This window comes from Ascaphus truei, chromosome 3 (assembly GCF_040206685.1).
Source record: "Ascaphus truei isolate aAscTru1 chromosome 3, aAscTru1.hap1, whole genome shotgun sequence".
Classification (NCBI taxonomy): Eukaryota; Metazoa; Chordata; class Amphibia; order Anura; family Ascaphidae; genus Ascaphus; species Ascaphus truei.
Window position 1 is genome coordinate 289,237,016 of NC_134485.1, and position 17,616 is coordinate 289,254,631.

The 17,616-nt window shown below is 42.2% G+C and overlaps 1 protein-coding gene across 2 annotated transcripts in view; it reads left to right on the plus strand.

The window, feature by feature from the left end:
• KLF12 (KLF transcription factor 12) overlaps positions 1–17,616 on the plus strand; it is a 272,088-nt gene that overhangs the window by 222,890 nt on the left and 31,582 nt on the right. For both annotated transcript variants that reach the window (XM_075591001.1, XM_075591002.1), the window contains exon 5: positions 17,240–17,397. In XM_075591001.1, coding sequence (XP_075447116.1) covers positions 17,240–17,397 — 158 coding nt within the window. The remainder of the gene's footprint in view (positions 1–17,239; positions 17,398–17,616) is intronic.

Genomic DNA, 17,616 nt, shown 5'->3' on the forward strand with positions numbered 1-17,616 from the left:
CTTAAAATTAGGTACAGTACATACAACCTCAGATGAACAACAACACATGATATATTACACCGTGTCATGATTTATTTAACAAAAATAACACCTGGGGGTTTCTTGGGGATATAGGGCCTCACAGGATACAGAACTCGAGAACCCATTCCAAAATACAAAACTTTAACAATAAAATAACCTTGTTAGATAGTATCATGAAACATGTGAGCCAGGCAAGAGGGCCATAAAATAGGTTTAATATGAAAAATACATTTCACAAAAGGGTTAATACAGGTAGGCAGAGGTTCTGTTGGGACAAAAGGGAGTCCTTGGAGCTAGGCATAGTTGCAGGGGTTAGAGGCAAAGTTTCCAGATGGTAGACAAGGGGTGCTCCATGGTGAGACTCGAGATAGCCACAGCCTATCCCTCCCCCCCCAACAAAGTCTGTAGGCAGCATGCCAAGGTAGGAGTAGATATAGAGGGGCTGTCCCAGTGCTGGGAATAGGGATAACTGATTGTCCATTCTGGTTGAGGTGTCTTGGCTCCACCCCTGTCAAGCCCACAACACCAGGCTGACCAATCAGGGGAGCTTGAAGGTTCAAACCTTGCAGTCAATGAGGTTTTTGTCCTGCCGCTGCACTTGACAAGGGCCGAATAAGGTTTATTTTTTATCGACTATTGGCTGCTTGTTCCTGCTGCTGTGCTCTATTCATTTCCATTTTTGTAGCCAATGAGAAGGCTGCTTTTTTGGAGATCGTCCTAACAAGGGTGGCTGGAGAGCGGGGAAGCGCAGCAGCCGCATCAGAGCCAGTGTCGCTGGGCCCCACAAAGGCAGAGCCTACACATGGGAACCCTAATGCCTCGTCCCCAGTGATCACGACCGTGTGCACAGCACGAACAAAGAGACACCCTCTATGGGGCCGGCCACAGTCCATGCGTGTTCAAAGCGAGATGACGTGACCACATTTTCAAAAGACAAAAAATCAGTCTTTTGGCGTGGTGGCCGAATGATGGCTACGTCACGGCGGTGGTTCAGCCAATGAGGGCGACCCAGCCGCGTGACAACATGGCTGCACCCCCCCTGTCGTGGGCTATCTGAAGTCCACTGATCGCAGCAGGAACTGGGGCTTTAGCCTACAGACTCAAAATCAATGAAGAGCCAGAAGAACAGAAATCACCTTAATAGGGTGTATACTCCCCGCCCAATATATTGCAGCTCTAAGCGTGCTAATCGAGTGACAGGCTCAATAGTATTGTTCATATTCAGAAATGTCCTTTATGTGAGTCACTGGGTATGCAGTAGTGCTCACTAAATATATAAGGTGAAATAGTCCCCATATCAGAGGTAAGTAGAGGTATAATTGGACCTATGAAGGGAAAGAGCTGCTCATTAAGGACTCAGCCCTGTAATATATAGTCCAAAATCATTGAACAAAATGCCTGATAAAGCTGCAGTAGTGATGGTAGCTGACAGCAAATGGACCCAGGCAGCAAGTAGTCTGCATAAATCTTTAGTTTAGATAAATACAATAGTAGCAAAAAGAGTATAGCACAATATCAATTGTCAGGTTTGCTACAAAGCATGCAGAGGCTTCCAGAGTGTGAGAGGCAGTGGTATAGCTGTACCTAACAGCCCCTAAGCTAACAGTAGAGTAATGCCCCAAGTAAAAATAGGATGCTAATGAATAGATTAGGAAGGGGTCTTAATCACTAACCTCACTTGATATCTCACTTGCTGAGCCCCACACCCATAGCAGTGACTGCTGACATCACATCACGTGCTCGACGCACGTTTCCCTACTGTTACGGAGCTTTGTCAGGGGCAGTGTGAGTGCGGCGCCACAGCTGAGATTATAAAGGAAGCCGTTGCCGTGGAGATCTGAATTGTAAGTATAGTGCATGCGTAGTGGGGCATTGCCACAGGATTCACGTGAGCGATCATTGCGCAGGCGTATGGGAGGAGGGGAACCTCAGTTGCCATAGAGATGAATAAACAACTAGTTTCCATGGACGCCACAGAGCTAATCAGCTGGGTCTGCCTGACAGCAAAGAATAGGAGACATAAATCATTTTGATGGGTCACAAATGAAATTTGAGTACATAGATGTTATACCCCAATTAAAGAGACTGTAAAGGTAATATTAGCAAGTTAATTTAATAAATACAATTAATACATAGCCTAGTAAGATCTATCAGATCTGTTTATGTAGTCACAACATGGTAATAGGAATATCACATAGGCTTTCTGTAGATACATACAATACAGGAATCTAAGAGGGGATGTACACAATAGCTACTGATGCCATAGGCAATAGGGCAATTTTTAATCAATGAAGGGTGTAAATGTTAACCCCTCATTGAGACCATTAGGACTGTGGGTCTTTAGTTTATAAAGCCACTCGGCCTCTATGCAGAGTAGTTTTTTGTCAATGTTGCCCCCTCTAGCTGGACATTTAAGGTACTGTAATATATGCCCATAAAAGAGAGGCAGCTGATCTGATTAATGTGTCTTGCGACAGGAGTGTCCAATGTATATTTAACTGAGTTCACATGCTCCAAAACATGTCGACGTTGCTGTCCTATAGTCTTGCCGACGTAATTTTGGCTGCAAGTACAGGTAATTAGGTAAATTACATTAACAGTGTGGCAATTGATGTACAGTATCAACTGTGAATTGTCGACATGATTATGAAACGTTTTGGAAGGGATGATACATATGCAAGCTTTGCAGCCTCTGCATTTATATATCCCCATGACTGGGGAGGTAAGCAAATTGGTTAGTCTGGGCCGCTCATGGTGACTATGGACTTAATGTTCACGTAAGTTTTTGGACCTTCTATTCATAATGGCTGAAATAGAACCTAAGACTTCTTTAAGGTCACTGTCAGAAGATGTCAGTGTTTGGAGAAAATCCTTTGTATTGCTCACCATGCCTTGTAGGTCCCTATATATCTGATAGTCTTGTTGTTTTTTTGGGGGGTGTTATTTGACAGTAGTGAGTCCCTATCACTGTTTAGTGCTTGGTTATATGCTCTTTTGAGAGCATTGAGGCTGTATCCACGTGATAAAAACTGGTCCCACAGGTCTTTAGATTGAATTTGAAATTCTCAAAATGTATGTGTTAGAGAGAGAGACACACACAGATTTTTAAATATAAACATATATAGAGAATGAGCCATATGTATTTAGGTTAAAAAAAAATGATTCAGCCATTGTTATCTATAGGCGTTGATCATTAGTTTCTTTACTATACATACATTTGTAGCTGAGCTACAATACTTTGACTAAATCTTCTTCAAATCCTCATACAGCATTATACAGACACTAAACACAGATTCTCTACACATCCAATACTTAAGATTGCTTGTGCTCTCACTACATTTGTTTCAACAATTAAACGTATCATTGCATTTATGAGTTGAAACATAAGTTAGAGCAATGGTGCGCAAAGTGGGGGGCGCGCAGGATTTCTCTGGGGGGGGGGGGCGCAGGCGGTTGCAGAGGCCCCGCGCTCTTTCCGGAGGCATTTAAATTAAATGCCGGGGGATCTCGTGAGGCCTCTGCAACTGTAAAACTTACCTTGACTCTGCCGGCGTCACTCGTGTCCACGGCAACTCGGCGTAAAATGACGTTGCGGGTTCATGTGATGTCACAAGCGTCAAATGACGCTGCGGAACGCAAGAAAGCAGACGAGGTGGGCGCAGCAAACAAAGTTTGTGTGCCACTGAGTTAGAGACAAGTGCACTGCTTATGCTATGTAACAGAAGCATGCCTCAGCATGTAGGTGCAAACGTAAAAAACTGCCAGTAAGTAAACAGCCCTCCAAGTGTTGCTCTACAGATCGGTCATAAAACAGGTTTCTAGTCTCCTGATATATGGAAAATTACCTTCACAAACACTCACATAATTAAGTTTTTATAGACCTGACTCACGGTCACATAAAACCTGTGGTACATCCTGCAAAGGACATAAAGTTTTATTGGCGTTGGCTTCAGAGGTATCTGATAGCTGGAGACTTTGGCCAGTGAAAGGGCTCATAGAAGAGATTGAATATTCAAACCGTTTTACTGCCAAGGGCAGAAAGTGGGGTCAGTAGTTGATTACTCTTGATGAGGTATATTTTATACAGCAAAAAAGAATAATCTTTAGTCAAGACCCACGGTATGTCAAATGAACAAGTATACTTAAATTATTTGGATCCATGAATTTAATGATGTCTGTATTTTATCCCTTTGAGCACCAGGGGAATCACAGGGCCAAAGTGCCACAGCCCCTCCACACCCGTGGTCACGTGATCGCTCCGTCACTGAGGGGAGAAGTCATCCCTTCCGTCCACCATCAGTCCAGATCACTCTCCACTAAGAAAACGATAATTTTTGGGGTCTTAGCTACTACCTTATGCGGACATTCAAAGGGTTAAACAACTCCATGTATGTAGTCAAACCATTTGCCTTCAGTCTAAACACTTGTCTTTTAATTGCTTATATACACAATATAACAAGTATGGGATGTTGCTCCACACAATCCCCTTACCAATGTTTAGTTGGCTCTTACGTATGTTATGATACCCCTTTCTGGAAAAGCATAAAAATAATCCATGGCTGTTTTTAGGGGTTATAATAATAATAATAAGACCTTTTGGAGGCATGTGGCCTTACCCCGTAGAGCTTAAAATCTATGTTTTTGGTGCCTGAGGCACATGGAGATAAAGTGAGTTGTCCACGGTCACAAGGAGCTGACACCGGGATTTGAACCAGGCTCCCCTGCTTCAAACTCTAGTGTTGGTGTTCTCAGAATCAGTGAGGAAATGAGGAAGAGACTTTCTGTATGCTTGACCCATGTGTACTGTAAGAACGCCTATGATTCATTTTAATGTTACCTAACTTTTGTTCTGGAGCCAAGGCAACAGCTAGAACTCAACTACAGTAACTCTGTGACATATCTGTCTAATATACCTTTTCATAATTGGTTAAATAAGGGCCAGCAGCTTGATTGTACTGTACAATGATTACATATTGCTATAAAGGTTTTTGTACCCCCCATGTCACACTTCTGGCATAAGTGTAAGACTTGAGGCCTAAATACATAAAGTAATGTGCATAATACACTTCTAAATGCATACATTTGTTTCTTTATGTGCATCCCCTCCATTATGGATCATAATGATCCCTGAAATCTTGGGGTTTATTGGTAATAGGATATCAAGTATTTATGATGGGCTGCAAGCTCATTTACAAATTACTTTTATTAAGGTTTAATGTGAAGGCCAGTGCCAAGTATCACGAATCCCTAATGGTGGATATGTTCTAGTGAGATTTATATGTATAATGTATTCACTGATACATAATTGCACCTATTATCTAAGAAACCAACTACTATAAAAAGCCTAAGGCTAAGGCCCCGCTGCACGTGCCTGCACGGCTGCCTTGCTTGCCGGCGGCGCATGCAAGGCACTGCACCGCGATGTGCGGTCTGCAGGTAACTTTTTCCGGCATGGGGCGTGTCCAAAATGTGGCGGGGGCGTGGCAATGACAGGGGGCGGGGCGATGACAGGGGCGGGCCAAAACACAAGATATTTGCAAACACCCAGCACGGCTTAAAGCAGGGGGGGGTGCGGCCAGATATATATATATATATAGCAAGAAAAAAGTGAATAAAGTAGCGCGACTCATAGACCAGTGAAAAATAATAAACCCTTTCAAGTGCTAAATTTCAAGATAAAAAACAATACTATAATGAGTATTAAATGTAAAATTAATATTGACAAACTAAAAAATACACTCTAATATATAAACATAAAATAATAATAATAAAAATATTAATAAAAAATATATATATAGAGTCTAAGTGTAAATGTCCAAACCCCAGAATGAGTCCTGATGGGTATTGCAGGAAATTGTACAGAATCCAGGGGTCCACGGCAGCTCTCAAATGGAAGAACCACTTCCAAAGCAGAATCTATAGATACAAAAAGAAGACAGAGAGCGCACGCCCCATAGTGTGATCCTGTACATTTAAAAGAAGGAAGGGAATGGTGGAGGGATTAAAAACACTTACAAAGTATAAGTGATAATCCTCTTCACAGATTCACAGTTCACAGATCCACAGTTCACTGTGTGGAGGATTTCAATTGATCGTGCAAAGGACGGATGCTGTCGGGTGCATTGCCTAAAGATTCCGGTTGGACTGCTAACACGTCACGGGACGGTTCCTGCATCGGTGGTGATCTTTTTGTCACAAATTGCTTGTTTATCACTTATACTTTGTAAGTGTTTTTAATCCCTCCACCATTCCCTTCCTTATATTAAATGTACAGGATCACACTATGGGACGTGCGCTCTCTGTTTTCTTTTTGTATATATATATATATATATATATATATACTTTTATAGGTGTAGCCCTGGTAAGAAATGGGGCTATAGTTCTATCCTCCTGGTATAATCCCTGGTAAGGGCAGGTTGCCAGGAGTTATCATTGGTTTCCCCCACTTCAAGCACTGCCCTGAGTGGTGGAGGTAGGTCACCTGAGCCTGTGTCAAAGCAAGAGACACACGGGCGGTGCCTGCTGAGATCATAAAAGAGCAGTGCATTTCCTATTTAGTGTCTGTTGTGGCTGTTCTGTCAGTCTGACAGTAGTGTTAGTGAGTTAGGAGGAGAGGAGTGATCAGCTCATGAGTAGAGCTGATCTAACTATAGTTAGTGAGGTGGAACAAAATACCTCTCACCCTGCGTAGGGGGTGAGGGAAGAGCTAGCCCCACTCTGTATGCCTTTGGTCCAGAGGGGTGGCAGGGAGGAACATCACAAGGGATAACAGTTAGTGGACTGTGCATGAACTGTACCTGTCGGCTGCTGCTGCTGCCCAAGAGAATAAAGAGACTGCTGCTTTTAAAGATAATCCTTGTGTGAGACTGGAATCTCTCATCCCTGTGGGAATCTCTGTGGTAAGGATTCCACCCCGCATTCCTGGGGCTTACTATAGATGGAGGCGCTGCACCATTGAACCAGAACGAAGGCATCCGCCCCAGTAACCTGTTCCTGTTATCCCCCATGTCATCGTGGGAGACTCAAGCCCTCCTGTTGCCAGCAGGTATGCACCACACAGAGACACCTAGCCAGACCCCAGAACTCCTTAGGGGACCCTATCTGCGATTGGGAGGGGGAAGATGGGCTAGATAGGTCTCTATGGATATATGTATGAAAATGTAGCTATTGATATATATTGATACCTGAATATGCACTCTCACTCCCGGAGCCCCTCGCACTCTCTCACTCCCAGAGCCCCCCCTCCCGGAGCAGGGGCAGCCTGCGAAACGGGCACCAGAGGGGGGTGGGCTATGCACGGCTGCACAGACTTCCCTCCCGTAGCTCCAGACAGCTCCCCTCCTCATTGGCTCACTGCGAGGCCACGTGACGCGTCGCCGCACGGGAACACGATCCTCGTGTATCCCCTGCTGGCTGACGCGTCACATGAAGTAGTCCGCTGTGCAGTAAGGAGGGACTGGGACCGGCTCGGGAGGCTACAAGGAGATAGTGAGTAGTGCTCTCGCGGCTGCGCATGCCGCCGGACTGTGAGGATTCGCCGTTCCGGCGTTCAGGGACCATCTCCTCATCCTGGCCCTTCGGTCACAGACACTCAAATAGCGCAGCCCTCGGTCCTGGCTGTACGTCGTGGGCGCTCGTCTAGTCTCCCCGCTGACGCGCGCGGTATGCTCCATCCCCGCTATGTTGTTAAACAACACCAGCATGGCAGTGACGTGCGTTCCAGGTTCCGCCCCCGCTCTGATGTCTCAAGGAACCGGCGTGGGAGTATCACACGCTCCAAGTCCCGCCCTCTGAACCCTGTGACACGTGCGGGCTGCAAGCAACCTCCTACCTGATCAGCTGCATCATTGGACACACCTGTGTGTACCAGCAGCCTACGACGATTCACTTCCTGGTTCCACCCCTGCTTGCTATTGGAGCCTCCTTCCTTATATACCCTGCACTTTCAGCTTACCTTTGCTGAGCATAGTCAGTGTGACGCTGTGCCTTGCTGCATTCTGTTCCTGATACCTTGTTTTGCCTTGTCTGCCTGATTAACCCTTTGTTGTCTGAACCCTGCTAGTTTCTTGGACTCCGCTTTTCTCCGCTCCTGACCTTGGCAAAGTACTCCGACGATCCGCTCTTCTACAATCCTGACTTTGGCAAAGGAGCCCGACGATCCGCTATTCTCCAATCCTGACCTGGCAAGTATATACGACTACTCTGCACTCTATAACCCTGATCCGGCTTGCACGACCAATCTACATCCTAGGCGCGCCCGCATGGCTGTAGGTTGGCGTTTCTCAATTCCCTACCTCAGCACCGCGGTCGGGCTTCGTTTGTGGTGAGCTACGCGTTACACAGATGCAATGGGACCCAGCCCTAATGCTAGTTGATGGCACACTTCTAAAACTCTGACACAGGCCCTCATTCTCTCCCGTCTCGACTACTGTTACCTCCTGTCCGGCCTTCCTGCCTCTCGCCTGTCTTCCCTGCAATCTATCCTAAACACTGTTGCTAGAATTGCTTTACGCTCTCCTAAATCTGTCTCGGCGTCTCTCCAGCTGAAATCCCTCTCCTAGCTTCCTATCAAATACCGTATCACACACTCAATTCACCTCCTCACTTTTAGGGCTTTACACTCTTCTGCCCCTCCTTACATCGCCGCCCTAATTTATCGCTATGCACCGTCCGTTCTGCTCAAGGATGTCTTCTCTCTACCCCTTTTTTATCCAAAGACCTCTCCCGTCTTAAACCTTTCTTGCTTACTGCCCCACACCTCTGAAATGTCTGTCAGGTGTTTTTTTTATACCATTAGCTCACCCTGCCCGTGTCAGAGGGCGTATAAAGATAAGGAGAGAAGCAGAAAAGGGGGTTTACGAATGCAAAAACAAAATGGGGTAGCCAGAAGGAATCAAACCACTTCCAAGTCTCAGCTCGCCATGTGTACAAACTAACTTTAAAAAAATGATTTTAAATACTTTGGTTTTAAAAAGTGGGCATCAATAACCCCGTCATTGTTGCATAAGCAAAAAAAAAAAAAACATTACCAATGCACGCCCCAATGCTTAATGTATTAAAATATCACAAAAGTGATATTTTAGTGATGTGCTAGACAAAAGGTAGCCTGCCAAAACACCAAGTTAAAACACAAACACAAATGCTATGTGGCCAGAAAGTGTGGACATTGAAAAGCCACTTTCAATCACAAAAATAAACAATATCTGGTGTTTAATGTACAAACGGGCATAAACACATCAGTGTCATATGAGAGAACACAACTTCACAGTAACACATGCAAAAAGTATTAAAGGTTTGTTGGTTGTGCATCAAGGTAGCCCACACCTTTCTTGATCTTTACACTTGACATAAAAGTTATTTTGTTTCATCAGCTTTCTCCTTTTCATTCTTGTGGAGAAACCACATTGTCTTAAGAGAATCAGAAGATAAAAGAACACTGAATCTTTCAAAATATATACTGCAAATAAAAATACCACTTGGGGATATATTAGTACAAATGTACCCACCCACAATTGGTATTTTCATTTGCTGTACACTGTAGGGTGGATGGCTTTTGTCACTCCTTTTTTCACCCCCACCTAAGGAAGGAATAACACCCCGAAACGTTGTGCTCTGTCGCTCTTTTGTACACTGAATACATGATCAAAAATACTCCTTTTTTACTTAACCGAGTGAGTATATCGATTCCTGGATTAACAACTTTTGTTTTACCCGCCATAACTTTTTTACTGTCAAAATATGGCATTCATATTTTTGATCATGTCACAGTAGGTATGGCCCTATATTTACTATACAGTGCTATCCTATAAGACACTTTCCAGCGCTTAGTTAATGTCTCATAAGGCTTCTATACTTTACAGTGTTTACCTGAATAAATGGATGTGGTCATACAGTATACGTAAAAGCAACATCCAAGAAGTATACACTGCAAAAACTATAACGTTTCGGATACATATTGTGCTTATACATGCTCACACTCACAAGCTACAAACATATATAGAAACAGTATACTTTACATTAATCTCTGCCATAAAAGAGTTTAAAACAATAATTTAACCTCATGATAAAAAACCTGTCCACTACCTCATGATATCCCTGTGCTGGCTTTTCATGGATTTTCAAGAAGAGCACAAGAATCGGCTCACACATTGCACTACTTCCAGGTAGGTTGGGGATGAATATGGAGTCATGTGATCTCTATAACAGTGATTACACGATCCTGTATGCAAAAGCTGGGCTTTATCAAGCCGTGATGCAGGGTATCACACCCCAATCCAGCGTTAACTGCTAGTCACATCAATGGCAGCTACTGGCGGATCTGGGTGCTATACTGATCATCGCAGCTTCATGAATCCTAAAATATCTGTATTACAAGAGGTTACAGCGCACATCTTTTGTTTGAGCGACTTATCTTACATTGCATTCATGTTTAATAATAACAGAAATGTATGAGCGATAAAGCAGAACAATGTGTCCCATTTAGTACAATATTCTCATCATTTTCTCTACTTACCCAAAAACCTCAGCCCTGCTTGATCTAAGCCTTTTACCGACGGACATTAAAATGTGTGAAGGGTTTGTCATTGATGTTAACATATACAATGATTTATAAACATAGCACGTGCAACTTTAGTAAAATAAACAGTAGTATGACATGATGCTGTATAATACACTGTATATGAGAAAATGAACATATAACACATTTAAAAACTCTCTTGTAATTTCCAAATGAAAAGATCACTTTACTATATTCTATAAACACATTGCATGGTTCATATTCAAGCAGTATTGATGTTTTTATTGCTCATTTGGTCCCACAATATTATCATTGCCAGTGGTCAAATAGGTGTACAACAGGTAATAATAGTACAATACCAGATTTCAACTGAAAATTGGGATAAGGCTATTTGATAACATTTTAGAAAGGCTTAGGCAATATTTATGTTGCAAAACAGAAAGTTAATGACCCAATTTAACATAAATACATTGTTTGATAAAAATATGTATATATTTTTGTATATAAAAAAAAGTCCTAAATACTCCATGCAGCTTTGTAAATAGAGTAATTGTGCTTCTTACATTGTGTTATTGCTACACTTGGGCCACCGTTTATTGAGAATATATAAACAATGTAAATACTTCATCTTTATAAAATCACATGATATTTCAAAACCTGAAACCCTGTGAGTATATGAGAAAAACCATGCATATTTTAAGCTTATACTCCAATAAATATTTCTAGCTTGGTTAAGTGTTGGAAGTGACACACATGGCCTAGCATGAGCGCTTCCTGAAATATGTGAAACAATGCAACACCTTAAAGGAGCAGTCCAAACTACCGTTTAAAAAAAAAATATATATATATATAATAATTACCCCCTTTAATATGTGCATGAATACAATCCACACAATGTGACGTCACTAGTGGGCGTCCGTGAGCGGGTTTCGTCGTGGAGCAGAGTTTCCCCTGTAGGATACCCTCGCAGTCAGATTGAGCACCAGGAGTACAAGGAGCACGGTTGTATATATTGCTATTGTCTGCTGCAATTGCCTAGAGCCAATGACGCTGTATTTTCCCTTATATACATTATGAAACTTTGGATGGGGACATTTGGTTTTCTTTGACTTATGCAATATATTTATATATATATATATACATATTCCGTCTGTTGTATTATGCCCTACTCTGACTCCTCCTACAGAGTTATTTAGCTATCTGGTAGTTACAATAGGGACTTCACTCCTCTGACCTATATATATATACTAATATCCTAGTGTTTTTCCCGATATGGTCTGTTACTACCCTCTCCCACCCGCTCCCCTCTAAGGGGTTTTTGACACACATTGTTTTTGCATTTATTTGCACATCACTTGTCTCTCGGCGATTATTTCTTATTAAAGTTTATTATTTTTTGTATTTTAATTGTGGATGTCACTATTATATATATATTTTTGTGACACTTTTTCTGTGTGTATATATGGTCATTTACTGAACATTTATCATACTTTAGACAATAGTCTTTCAGTGGATATTTGTATCCTATTGTATATACTTTATTTACCATCTGGGACCTTTTTGTTTGGGCCATACTGTGGATACTTATATCCTTTAGATACTTACCGTACTTGTGTGTTATGATATTTGGACATACGTTCGCTTACTATTCTTTGGATTTAGTGATACTAATAACCTAATAATCACTAGATAACACTAGATAACACTTCACATGTATATAGCTGTTAGGACTAGCTAACTTGTTGTGTCTTGAACGTGGCACTTTCAGGGTTTAGAATCACTAGAACGTATATATTTTGTGTCCTTATCTTGCATACAAGTTTGGTATCTACTATTTTGCCTTGAGTGCAACTAATAGGGGACTTTTGTGACCTCTGTCACTTTTTTTCTTTGTTACTTCCACCCTTTGCCTAGTCAGCACTATAAATGAAGGACATGTATAACATCATGGCTTAGAACAAGGGTGCACAAACTGGGGGCGCAGGTTTGGGGGGGGGGAGGGGGCGCAGCGGTTGCAGAAGCCCTGCGCTCTTCCATGCCTTGGGATCGCGTGAGGCCTCTACAACTGAACTTACCGAGGTTCAGCCAGCTCCAGATGACGCGTTGACATGGCAATGAGCGTCAAAAGACGCTGTGGGGTCACGTAATGTCACCCCATGGCATCATTTGATGCCGACAGGAAGGTAAGTAGGGGCAAGAGCACCGGGGGAGTGGAGGAAGGGGGGGTACAGCAACAGAAGTTTGCACACCCCTGGCTTAGAAAGCTAACTATTGTATTGTATTGTATGTCTTTATTTATATAGCGCCATAAATGTACATAGCGCTTCACAGTAGTAATACATATCATATAAATAACAAATAATATAAATAACAGATCATGGGAATAAGTGCTTCAGACATACTGTAAAAGTAACATTAAGGAAGGAGTCCCTGCTCCGAGGAGCTTACAATCTAATTGGTAGGTAGGGAGAACGTACAGAGACAGTAGGAGGGATTTCTAGTAAGTGCGTCTGCAGGGGGCCAAGCTTTATGTATCATGTGCCCATGATTATCCAGTGCTATTCATATGCTTCTTTAAGCAGATGTGTCTTAAGGTGAGTCTTAAAGGTGGATAGCGAGGGGGCTAGTCGGGTATTGAGGGGAAGGGCATACCAGAGGTGTGGGGCAGAAAGTGAGAAAGGTTTAAGGCGGGAGAGAGCTTTAGATACAAAGGGGGTAGAAAGAAGACATCCTTGAGAAGAACGCAAGAGTCGTGATGGTGCATAGCGAGAAATTAGGGCTGAGATGTAAGGAGGGGCAGAAGAATGTAAAGCTTTAAAAGTGAGGAGAAGAATGGAGTGTGAGATGTGGGATTTAATCTATAACTTTCCTATGTCTGTATGTTAGGTTTAAGTTATTGCATAATTTGTCGCAAACTTTTGGATATAGAAATGTTATTGAATTCACTGAAAACAACCTGCAGAATTGTATCAAACCGTAGGGTGAGATTATAGTGCGCGCCCGTCGCTCAAGCGAATTCTGCACATAGTGATTCAGGCGATGGGGAGGCGTGGCTATGGTGTCACGAAGCTGGTTCGCCGTGATTGGCTGAACCGTTCACGTGATGCGGACGTCACTTAAAAAGACAATTTTTTTGTCGTTTCAAAACGCGTTCATGCAATCGTGCTCCGTCATGCTCGCACTAGGGGCGGCCTCATAGATATTCTGTTATTTGTTATAATCACAGCTTTAACCCTTCCAGTTATCATATGATCTGGAATCTCATGGCCTTTTTATTTTATTTTTTAATCAGTGAAAAGTGTAATTTTGCACCACTAACCCTTTCAGTTCTGCAGTGACACCACACTTCTGGAGTTGCGACCATGTAATCACATAAACAATGATCACATGGTCATGGCCAGACCCGTGGTGATGAAAACTGACATTTCGAATGCGTTCAGGGCTTCGATGGATCATAGAACGTGACCTCCCATAGAGAACAAGTAAAATAGGCGTATGTTATTTACCTGGAACATCACAAGGACTCTTGGCGGGCGGGTCCTCATGATATACCAAGTACATCAATAGGGCACTGTAGATGTAGCCCATACATTACATTCAGCAATCACTAGAAGAGTTATTGCTATTACTTGTCTTTACTCTCTATAACAAGAGACGTTTAAATAACAAAAGGACACTACAGCATTGGTTTTCAACTTGGGTTCTGTATCATAATATATATACTATAATAATAATTATAATATATAATATATATAAACTAATCATTTTATTTGTACCATTTTTAAAATATAAATAATTAGAAAGGGTTTAAAATGTTACATTGTCATGTTACACATTAAATATAACACAGAGAACTGTTTATTTAAAAATATAAAATCTATCACATAATAGTTTTACTGACAACAATTTAAAAGGGATAAGTGGCCTGAGGACCTGCCAGAGCACAACATCAAGTTAAGGGCTTCCATGGAGCCAATACCTGTACAGGCAGTACTCGGTTATCCATCGGAATCCGTTCTGGAAGTAGCGTTGGATAGTGAAACCGTTGTAAAGAGAGTCCCATGTTAATCAGTGGTGGTGAGCGTTGGATAACACATTCCGGCGTCGAAAAACGGCCCTTATTGTTGCATTGTAAAGCGTTGGATATGCCATTCGTTGTAAAGTGAAACGTTAGATAACGAGGACTCCCTGTACATTTTTTTAAAAGGTTGAAAAGGATTATTGCAATGTCCAAGCTGACACATGCTACAGAAGGAGTTTGCTGCCACCTTCTGGCCTTGTTGCATTTTTTCTAAAAGCAATGTGGAAAACAAATGTGAAGACTCAACCCCAGCACCTTGTGGCTGGGAGGGAAAACCTAATAAACCACTATGTGGTTCCCTCAACAACACACCCAAAGCAGCCCGCACAGAGGTACTTATATTTATCACTTAATGGTAACACCAGAAACCAAACAGATAACAGTTTCTGTCGATGCGAAGACAGAACATTTGTGATTAATTAAAACATATACGTTTATTAATCTAAAATCATCTTCTGAAAATAAATAAATAAATAACAAAAGTAAGTGAATTAGCAATTAGATAATATTGAATTTGTAAATAAGCCCAAATGATTGCCCTTTGTCAGTTCTCACTTCAGAGTGATACCGGTATATATAATCCTTTTCTACCAGTCTCAAACCCCACAACAGCGCAAAGTGCATTAGGTTCCTGTTTCACTTGCCAGGGCTTTAATTTATGTATAGCGCTATGTTCTTTCATGTACAATAATTCTAGACTTTCTTAGGCGGCGGCGATGCCGGCGAAGACCACGCGGAGGCGTGCACGCGAGGCACGATCACATTGCCTTAAAGCTGCAGTTCAGTCAATATCCTGCATGTGTGTTTTAATAAATCAGTTCTGTAGTAAGAAAAAATACTTTTAGCATTTTCTGTTTTTAAAAAAACAACTTTTAAAGACCAATTTTCTTGTATTCTATTTTAACAGCCATTTGCTAAGGCACTGCCCCTTCATGTCCTGTCACAAGCCCTGGCACACCCCTTTGTCAGCCCTGCCCTCCCTCTTGCACATGTCAGTGCAGGAGTGCTCATGAATATTCATGAGCTTCCACTGACAGACAAGCAGAATATAAACAGATCCCTTCACTAATTATGTCACCAAATTTCGACCTATCAATACATGGAGAACGAATTGACCTGCAGCTATACAGTTCTATAGGTAATTAGAGATTGCACACATGAAACTATTGAAGTAAAAAAAAAAAAAAAAAGACTGAACTGCAGCTTTAAGGCAGTGATCGCGCCCATATACCACGCGTGCGACAGCAGGTCGGTTCAATCTGTGAGCGGTTTCCCCAATGAGGGCGTACCAGCTCCGCGACGTGACAGACACGCCCCTAGACACACACCCATGGCACATCTACATTGGCCACAGAACGCTCCCGCTTAATGCGAGTGACGTCACTCGCGCCGTCGCCTCCGCCCGGTCTTGTGCTGCATGGACACAGCCTTAGAGTTTACATTAATGAAGGCTTTGTAAACCCGCCATGGCTTTTTGCAGCCTGTTTTGGGAGTAGATGTTGGTGATGTTATATTAATGGCTGCAACCCGATTTAGCTGAGCATGGCTAGTGTACTAGGGAAGAGCTCAATAGATGCCTCCTGGGGCCACCATCAAGTGGGAGGTGGGGCCACCATCAAACCCAAGAAGGTGGGCCCAGGAAGCTAAACAGGTACTTTAGTGCCCCCACACCTGCTCAAAAAACTATTGGCAGTCTTTTTTTCACACTTTCTCAGACTCTTCTTTACTCTTATTTTTGTTTTATAATATTACTATTTTATTTTACTCTCTTATCTTTGTTTCCACTATCCTGATCTGTCTTTCCCATTGTGTCCATTCAGTCACTCTATTCAGTCTCTCATCTAGTGTTTCTTCCCAGCTGGCAGCATACTGTATACTTCCTCAAGCTGGACCACCCTGCAACGCTCAATGTCCCTCACAAACATTTCTTGTAAACTTACTGTATAAAACTCCCTGCCATTGTAAAAGGGCATTCTCTCAAATGTCTCTCATACCAATGCTTTCATTTCCCCCTCTGGTGTACATGTCGCTCTTATCCTTTTGAATCCCCCTGCGTGTTGAGAGCCGCGTGACCATAATGCCTACAGGCCATCAGCATGTCTCTAGAACTGGTAACAATGGGTTAATTAGACAAACTTTTACTTACATGCTAAATCACATATTTATAGGACTAATGAGTCATGCTTTTTGCTGAATCTAAGCACCTGCAGTGGAAGAATTGAGGGTTCGGCAGAACAGTATGCATTAAACTGGTTTTACATTTTTTTAATTGGAAATATGTGATGTGTACTTTACCATTTTTTTGTAAACCAGCAAGATCCCTTGACCTTAACTGCTGGAGTGGCCAATTACAAATCTGCCCACTGCATCAATATTCTACTGTATGTGGAGTGGTCAGAAGTGTGCCCATGGAAAAAGCAGAATAATTACCTTCCCTCAACCTTCAGTTCCAAATGACCTACAACTAATAGTTTCATAGAATTCAAATCCGTATTTTTCATAATTAATGAACTACACATATGTTCATTTGTAGCTGAATGTAAGATTGTAAGTTCAGCTACAGTATATCTGTATATTATTATCATCTATAGGAAACTTTTTTTTTCTTCACTATGTTGCAGTTCAGTCTCACCATTCAGTATTGAGAGCACAAGACGCCAGAGAAGGTCAGAGTCCCCAGACTCCAGAAGACGGAGAATACACAGGTGTGATTTTGAAGGATGCAACAAGGTCTACACAAAAAGTTCTCACCTGAAGGCACATAGAAGAACTCACACAGGTATAGTAGAATCTTGAAGACATACAGTAACATAGTGCATGGCCTTCCGCAGGTCTGTTGTTGGTTCTTGATATCACATACAGTAAGTATTTCCCTCATATTCCTTTGTATTAAGGAAAATGTCCATATAAATGTATGTATGTTTATTTTTTATTTATATAGGCCTAGCATCAATAGCGTACACTGCTCTTTAGAAAGAGCCACTTCAATACGAGGAAT